Below are 9,554 nucleotides of genomic sequence, written 5' to 3'. Positions count from 1 at the left end.
AGCAAATGGGAGGCTCATGATCGACTGGGGGTAACCTCTCTCCTGCAACCCCCCCAACCCCCCCACCCCCCCCCCCCCACCCACCCCACCCCGTGGAATCCTATGTGCTCTGTCTTGTGACATGTATTATGTTGTAATATGCTGGATGCTAAATGTGCTGAGGTGTTTTTTTCTTATATTCCAGACTTTACTCTAAGGAGTACTGTCTGCAATGTGACTTCTTTTTTTCTCCTCCCTCTCCCAATGTTGTCTTCTTCTTTCCATCTGTGCTTGATGTAATTTCGTTGGACTGAAAAGTAGAATGGCAATAAAATTAATCTTGAATCTTGAATCTTGAAATCTAACAAACAAACTATCGTGTTCTGGTCTGGTCATACTCGTTTTGATGTTCTCTCCAAAATCTTTTAAACGTTCTAAAACAGGAAAAAGCCTTGATTCTGATAATATAGGTGGCAGACTGCTGTCTTCTTGTGCAGAACAACTGGCTTCCACTTTTCATTGTATCGTCCATCTGTCTCTAAACCAGCAGAGGGTGCTGTGGAGCTGGAAGAAGTCCACAGGGAGGCCTGTAACTAAAACCAACCAACCCAAAACATTTTTCTAAGCCTGATTAAGAAAGAACTTCTCACTAAGAAAGAACATCTCCTTGACCCGCTACAGTTTTCCAGTAGAGCTGGTCGGCAGCTGATGATGCCACTGCCACTTTATTAAATCTGGTTTTTAAACATCTTGAAGGGAGCAAAAACCAGGCTGGGCTGCTATTTGCAGATTTCTCATTGGCTTTAAACACAATTCAGCCCCACATTTTAATTGAGAAACATCTTAACAATTTTAACCTGGATTTTGATATTTTAGACTGGATTCTCGATTTTTTAACATTCAAAACACAGAGGGTGAGGACGTCTGAGGAGACGTCATCATCCACTGCATCCATTATATATGATATAATTAAAAGGTAAATTTTTCAGTAATTCTATTCAGAAATAAAAGCTCTTGTATCGTAGATTCATCAGGTTTACAATAATCAAACCGAGACCCAAGACACAATAACAATGCAACAAAGGATACAAAAGAGGAGGGCCAAACAGGTAATGCCCAATACTGACTAGGGATGTCCAGATCCGATCGGTAGATATCGGATCGGGACATCCCTAATACTAACTATACAATGTTGTATCTAATATAACAAAAAGGCAGCTTCTCCTCTAAAAGGCCATTAAAAAAATAAAAGGCAGCTTCTTCTTCTTCTTCACCAGAATTGATCAGCTGGTCTCTCAATGCCATTGACCAAATTTTTACGACAAGACAATCGGTCAAGGGAGAGCCCACATGTCCCGAAGGAACGTTTGCTGCCGGATACAGGCTCAACTCCTGGGACAGCAGGAGGATCGTGTGTTTGTCAATTCTTTCCATCGAAGGACGTGGAAGACCTCTACATAATTGGATTCATGATAACAGGTGTGCTGCTGATTGGAGCTGGCGGCTTTCTGATCTATAGCAAAGTGGAGAAGACGCAGGCAGCTGCATTGAGAAGGCTGCCAACCGTCACTGAGGGATGTAGAGGAAAAATCATACTAGTCTATGCATGTAGTAGTGTAGAGGACAAACGTATACCAGCTCACGTAGAAGGTGTCTAGAGACATTCCAGCTTGTGTAGTAGAGGCTAAGTAAATCTGTTAAACAGCTGCGTCAGAGCGTGAGCACGCAGCTGCATGTCTGTGCTGCACTCATGTTATGTTTTATTGGCATAGCTGTCTTTTGTTATACTTCCATAACTGTGTTTTTAAAAAGTGAAGCGCTCCATCAATGGTTCTAATCGTGTCATAAGCAGTGCCAGAAAGCTGAGGTTGGGTCATGATGACCTATAGACAGATTTTTAATCCCACGACACCATTAAAACTCCCAAACAAGGTAAAAACCCAGGAGAGGGGCTGTCCAGAGGGACTTTTGAGGTAGAGGATGGGCGTTTCAAAAAATAAAGGCAGGGCCAGAGAAGGGAAAGAAAGAAGGGGTCAAACTGTACAAACCAGTGTTTGACCGGTCGGACACTCTGAGTTTTACCTGTTTTTGGGAATAAAACTCATTTGCATCCAAGTCCAGCTTCTCATCTGATTTTTGCTTCGTGGATCAGTTTTTTACCAGGAGAGTTGGAGAATTAGAGACAAATGCTTATTAGAGCAGGCGAGCTCATGCTGCCCCACAATTCCTTGCGGCGACAACATTTAAAGGGACCCGCTCATCCGAACGTTCCTTTCCTCTGCTTATTGAGAATTCGGACAGCCCCTATTGTCGCTGAGGGACTTTTGGGACGTAACCTCAGCGACAATAGCCTTTTGAAATGCAAACAAGGGAGTGACTGCAGCCTGGCAAACTGGACCCAGCCTCAGAGGACAGGGGTCCATTGTGATTGGCCGGAGTGGTCAAGGGGTCAAGGGTCACAGGGAGGACCCGGATAGAGGAAGTCCGCCTCTCTCATTTAAAACTCTGTTTCTTTAGTTTCATTCTGTTTATTTTACCGTAAGTGTTGGGAAGAACACGGCCGTGACCCGTGCAAGCTGCCATGTGGTCAGAATGTCTTTGTTAATTAAATAATTGTGTTCATTCGTAACAATCTCAGATCTGTTGTTTCCTCATCCAGCCACAATTAGGAACATGCAGAATCCAGAGAGAACAGAGATAATATATATCTAATAGTTTGGTCATGAAGTTCTTAAAGAGTTGAAGATGAAATGATCTTACTTAGTTCTAATTTTTTTTTTATTAAGTTTCGTTCGATATAAAAAAAACAGCCCATAGGGAAAAATATTGTAGAAAATATCTGCTTTTCTAATAATGTGTGATTAATCTTGTTACAGCATTATGGACCAACTCTGTAGAACACTGAAAGTGAGAAACGGTAAAGTGTTGTTCTGTCACATTAACGGAGTATATTGTTTTTCCTTCTTGGTGTTTATCAATATTAGAGAATAAAGGTCCCAGAGCTAATCATACATTCACATTATTGGTTTTCACAATGTTCAAGCTAAATACGAACTCTTCTGTCAGAGTTCAGTCTTTCAACCATGCATGTCGTTTAAGGAGCAGATTTTATCAGACTCCACAGGCAAACACATCGTCTCCTGAATGAGGCTTTTATAACACGGGGCCCAGTGGACCGAGTGCTCGAGTCAAGAAACTACATGTTGTGCTTTGTACATCTTTATTAAACAATAAAATCTTCTTCCCCAAAATTCACAATTTAATTGCATCAATTATAATAGTATAAACCTTGTGCATGCCTTTGGGTGACATGCTGGGACGTTTTGTCAAATTCAACTTACAGTAAGATTCAATCAGTGGAAATAATTGAACATATTGAACAATATTGTATATTTTTTCAAAAATATTCTTACAGACACAAATTAAATACTTTGTCTTAATCAAAGGTCTAGAAATCAGATGAATTTCCTCATTGGTTGTAACAAACACTACATTTGACCTGCATCAGGGCGTATTGCTCTCAGTGGTGGATGGATACCATTGTCAGGTTCATCAGGAACAGCCTGGTGGTGTGAGTGTCGCTGGATGGCTACAATATCAAAAGCTGGGTTCCTCGGTACATTGTCCTTACAATTATTGACCACGATCCTTTTGTTATCTCGGACCATCCAGCAGGAGTCTGGCTCTGGCTGCTCGTCTCCAACGTCGGCAGGGGGACACCGCGGGGGGCTGCTGCTGCTGCTTTGGGGTTGGTGGGGTGCTCTTTAATGACCGCCCTGACTGCGCTTCACACCGGTGACCCAGTCCAGTGTGATGAAGGTCAGGCTCATGGTCATGAATATGAACCCCAGTGCAGTGAAACAAGCAGCCTGAAACATCAACAGGACATGTGTGAAAGAGGAAACAGTCAAACACTTCAGAGCAGTGAAATGTTCATGGCGACAGATTCATTGATCATTTCTTTTTAAATCAATGTCTGTTTGCTTTATTGAAATCACTGTCTTTTCCTGTAATCACAGAGAAATTCCTCCCTCAGATACCCTCTGCATTTCCTCTGGAACCCCCACTTTAGCTTTCTTCTGTTGTGAAAACTAATTCTTGATTATACATTTGTACTAAGTGTAATTTATTCTGCAATATTTTGAAGCCTGACAGGCTCCTTGCTGATCGGATCACTTCATGGATAAGTGGCACCTCCCCCCCCCCCCACATCGGAACGTTATCCACAGTCCTGGGCATTGATTACGTTGAGTTAAAATCGAGGAGAGACACAAACCTGGATTTTTGGTCGGGAGTTAATGGGTTCCTCGTTGGATGGGATGATCCTGATGTAGAAGAGTCCGGGGAGGATGAAGATGAGGATGGGAGCAGTGGTCGCCCCTGCACACAAACAGAAGACACAACAAATCACGTCTGTGTAAAAAAGATTTTAGTCCAGAACAAGATGCTCAAATAAAGAAGCTGATGAGTTAAACTGTGTATGCTCTCTGGTGGAGGTTGAGTCGAAACGGTGCTTAGAGTCCTTTTCTTTTCTTTCAACTTAAAGTGAGACAGATGCAGATAATTAGTTTTTGCCGCAAAATATCAAAAATACTCCAGAACTTTTTACAGTCTAACGTTCAAATTATTCAATTTACCTCAGTCACACCATAGTACTTATAGGTGGACCTAACTAGTTACCTCTCAGATCTTCAGTTTGACTTAACATGAGTTTTTATGGTCACGTAATTGAATCTAATGGAACTTTTCAAATTCAGACATCAGATCGTCCCGTTTACATGAACATATCACACCACTCAGCCCAGTGGCTCAATCCCATAATGCTTTGCACTGTGAAGGTTTGGACACATGGCCCAGCTTTACCTCTGCTTCAAGATTTCTTTATTTCTTTATTTTTTATTCTTTATCGGATCAGAATGTAATAATATATGTAGATAATGTCAGATAAAGGCATTGTTATAATTCAAATCTATATCTATGTTTTATTTCTAAAATATGTACGGTGGCCCAGAAGGGCCAACAGCGATACACAACCACAAAAGTCCACAACACAACAGCAAAAGTCCACAACACAACAGCAAAAAGCCACAACACAACAGCAAAAGTCACAACACAACAGCAAAAAGTCCACAACACAACAGCAAAAAGTCACAACACAACAGCAAAAGTCACAACACAACAGCAAAAAGTCCACAACACAACAGCAAAAGTCACAACACAACAGCAAAAAGTCCACAACACAACAGCAAAAGTCCACAACACAAAGGCAAAAAGCCACAACACAACAGCAAAAGTCACAACACAACAGCAAAAAGTCCACAACACAACAGCAAAAAGCAACAACACAACAGCAAAAAGCCACAACACAACAGCAAAAGCCACAACACAACAGCAAAAGTCACAACACAACAGCAAAAAGCCACAACACAACAGCAAAAGCCACAACACAACAGCAAAAAGTCCACAACACAACAGCAAAAAGTCACAACACAACAGCAAAAGTCACAACACAACAGCAAAAAGTCCACAACACAACAGCAAAAGTCCACAACACAAAGGCAAAAAGCCACAACACAACAGCAAAAGTCACAACACAACAGCAAAAAGTCCACAACACAACAGCAAAAAGCAACAACACAACAGCAAAAAGCCACAACACAACAGCAAAAGCCACAACACAACAGCAAAAGTCACAACACAACAGCAAAAAGCCACAACACAACAGCAAAAGCCACAACACAACAGCAAAAGTCCGCAACACAACAGCAAAAGCCACAACACAACAGCAAAAGTCCACAACACAACAGCAAAAGCTACAACACAACAGCAAAAGCCACAACACAACAGCAAAAGTCCGCAACACAACAGCAAAAGTCCACAACACAACAGCAAAAGCTACAACACAACAGCAAAAGTCCACAACACAACAGCAAAAGTCCACAACACAACAGCAAAAAGCCACAACACAACAGCAAAAGCCACAACACAACAGCAAAAGTCCACAACACAACAGCAAAAGTCACAACACAACAGCAAAAAGTCCACAACACAACAGCAAAAGTCACAACACAACAGCAAAAAGCCACAACACAACAGCAAAAGCTACAACACAACAGCAAAAGTCCACAACACAACAGCAAAAGTCCGCAACACAACAGCAAAAGTCCACAACACAACAGCAAAAGCTACAACACAACAGCAAAAGTCCGCAACACAACAGCAAAAGTTCACAACACAACAGCAAAAAGCCACAACACAACAGCAAAAGCCACAACACAACAGCAAAAGTCCACAACACAACAGCAAAAGCTACAACACAACAGCAAAAGCCACAACACAACAGCAAAAGCCACAACACAACAGCAAAAGTCCGCAACACAACAGCAAAAAGCCACAACACAACAGCAAAAGCCACAACACAACAGCAAAAGTCTGCAACACAACAGCAAAAGCTACAACACAACAGCAAAAGCCACAACACAACAGCAAAAGTCCGCAACACAACAGCAAAAGTCCACAACACAACAGCAAAAGCTACAACACAACAGCAAAAGTCCGCAACACAACAGCAAAAGTTCACAACACAACAGCAAAAAGCCACAACACAACAGCAAAAGTCCACAACACAACAGCAAAAGCCACAACACAACAGCAAAAGTCCGCAACACAACAGCAAAAGTCCGCAACACAACAGCAAAAGTCCACAACACAACAGCAAAAAGCCACAACACAACAGCAAAAGCCACAACACAACAGCAAAAGTCCGCAACACAACAGCAAAAGTCCACAACACAACAGCAAAAAGCCACAACACAACAGCAAAAGCCACAACACAACAGCAAAAGTCCACAACACAACAGCAAAAAGCCACAACACAACAGCAAAAGCCACAACACAACAGCAAAAGTCCACAACACAACAGCAAAAGTCACAACACAACAGCAAAAAGTCCACAACACAACAGCAAAAGTCACAACACAAGAGCAAAAGCTACAACACAACAGCAAAAGTCACAACACAACAGCAAAAGTCACAACACAAGAGCAAAAGCTACAACACAACAGCAAAAGTCACAACACAACAGCAAAAGTCCACAACACAACAACAAAAAGTCCACAACACAACAGCAAAAGGCCATTACTATTTTGATTCAGGATAGTTTTATCTAATGAGACGTAAGTAAAACACTGCCGCATGATGATTGTGATTACAGTTTTTTCCAATTGCTAACACACTAAAAATTACATGCAAAGCACCATTATTTAATATGACACACTCAAGTCTAAAACTCTAAACACATTTTCTGCTTTACACACATTTGCAATTCAAAATGGCACTTTTTAATCGCACAGAACACGATTCTCTGCCTGAGACATGAGCAAAGACGTGTTAAACCTGGGAAACACCTCAATGGTTAATCTTTACCACTTCAATCAGGAAGTAAGCGCCGTTACAAGACCAGAGGTGAACACCTAACATTGCAGAGAGAGGGAGAGGGAGAGGGAGAGGTAGAGCTCGTAGAGGAGTTCATGGCCAAACACACACACACACACACACACACACACACACACACACACACACACACACACACACACACACACACACACACACACACACACTCTTTTTGATTTTCTAAAGGACTGAGAGACGACGCAACCACAGTGGAGGAAGGGCCAAATGTTCATTGAGGTACACGACACTGCCATTGTAAATTTGGTTTTGGAAAATAATGCAATCAGATTACAAGAAATTCAAGGCAGCATCATTCAAGACAACACAATGTTCAACAACATTCAATGAGTCAGTCTGTCTACATTGGCTCTTGTTCTCTAGCAAAACTAAATCAGAATGAAGGTGCCTTTTGAGAGAAACTCTCAAAGAAACAAGGAGTAGATGTAAGTACAATAGTGACTGCAGTACAGTACACATAATACTGTTTCTCAATGTGCTGGAAAACAGGTATTCCCTGACTTGTTTGGTGAACAATAAATAAATAAATGTATCAACAGCATGTGTGTATCTGCAAATAATTCTACACATGTTAACAATCTGAACAATTTGAACTATTTTAGTATTATAGCAAAGTTTAGTAAAGATGAGAGTGCTTCACTTTATGCCCAACAGTGTGGAGGTGGTTAGACAAACATCAGGTAACATGAATGAAGCGTGAGCCGCTTGGTGCAGCAGTGTGATTGTGATGTATCTAGTTGTATGTAGTCTGTATGTAGTTTTGGTTGCAGCGCTTCATTTAGTAGGACATATGAGGTATTTTGCAGTTTGGGTGTGTGGTTTTGTGAATTGTGTTAAGTATTTTGATAAAACCAGCCGAGTTTGCAAAATTGTGTTTTAGCAAATGGGAAGAAAAAAAACCTGTCGTTATGTGTCTTCAGAAATCAGTATTGTTGGTCACTGTGTAGAAATTGTCATAACTAGTTATATATGTGCTCTGCCTCTATCGTTCCGTCAGAAAATATTGTCCCCCGGAAACAAAGTCTGTTCTCTGCATAGACATTATAAAGAGACATTAGAAGACATTAAAATGTTAAAATAAAAACATACAGATATTACAGATATTATGTCAATGGTTCTCCAGCTGCCAGTCCGTCCGAAAATACTGTCCCCTGAAAACAAAGTCTGTTCTCTGACCGCTGCGCACTTTCATTGTGACCTTTTGCTGTTGTGTTGTGCTGCTGGCCCTTCTGGTCCACTGAAGCTACGTCTTCCAAAACACACACAAGTTTAATTACTGAGCCTGAATACCTTCTCTGAGGAAACAAAAATGCTGCTGAGCAGGAGAAACCTAAAACATGAGCTTTGTGATTGGAAATGAAGCAGAGCTGTTTCAGACGACCCGGGGGTCTGAGACCAGCCGGAATTCCAGACTACCACAGGGCTGTGTGACATTTAGAGCACGGAATAATCCTTAAATTAGATTTATCTTAATCTAACCGACACGTCCAACCTGTGATCTGTTTAGCAAATCTACTGAATACACTTATAAGGGATCATAGTATGAAGGTAATATACACTGATGGATGGAAGCCTGAGAATCATCTTAAAGATATGAACCTGTTCTTATAAGGAACTCTACATTGTGTCTCCTGGGAAGACGTGCTGTTGTAGAAAACCATCAGTCTGTATTGAGAAAGGGGATTTTTACATGCTACATAATAACATAGAAAACCGATAATTAGTTTTCGCCATATTATAAAATTTAACTCGATCTTTCTTGACAGTACATAATAGGAACCATTATTATGAAGTCTTTCATCAAAACTGAGCAGCAGATTACTGACAAGGTAAAAACATGTATTGATTAGTGCTTCATATCAGCTTTCACTGATGAAATTTGTTTTCACCACTACTTCTACATCTAATATCCTACCAGTGATGCCAAAAATGTCCCGGATGTTGGGGACGAGGATGACCAGCAGGTTGACGCAGAAGAGCAGACACACGGCGATGGCAATGTGCCGGAGCCAGTGGAAAGGTCTCCCAGGGAAGAGCAGCTGCAGGAGGGCCCGGCGGATCTGAAGCAACACCACAGGGGAAAACTGTTCTCAGAGTCCAGGAAC

At 41.4% G+C, this 9,554-nt stretch overlaps 1 protein-coding gene across 1 annotated transcript in view; it reads right to left on the bottom strand.

Annotated features, from left to right (window-relative positions):
- Positions 1-3,183: 3,183 nt before the first annotated feature.
- The window catches only part of LOC308113787 (sodium-coupled neutral amino acid transporter 3-like), a 32,659-nt gene continuing 26,288 nt past the window's right edge, over positions 3,184-9,554 (bottom strand). The window contains exons 14-16 of the mRNA XM_080470254.1: positions 9,365-9,509; positions 4,256-4,359; positions 3,184-3,848 (exon numbers count right to left, since the gene is read on the bottom strand). Of these exons, the coding sequence (XP_080326380.1) occupies positions 3,744-3,848; positions 4,256-4,359; positions 9,365-9,509 (354 nt within the window). The 3' untranslated portion in view covers positions 3,184-3,743. The remainder of the gene's footprint in view (positions 3,849-4,255; positions 4,360-9,364; positions 9,510-9,554) is intronic.

The sequence above is a fragment of the Lipophrys pholis genome (assembly GCF_963383615.2).
Source record: "Lipophrys pholis genome assembly, chromosome: 8".
Taxonomy (NCBI): domain Eukaryota; kingdom Metazoa; phylum Chordata; class Actinopteri; order Blenniiformes; family Blenniidae; genus Lipophrys; species Lipophrys pholis.
This window is presented reverse-complemented; position numbering and strand designations above follow the sequence as displayed.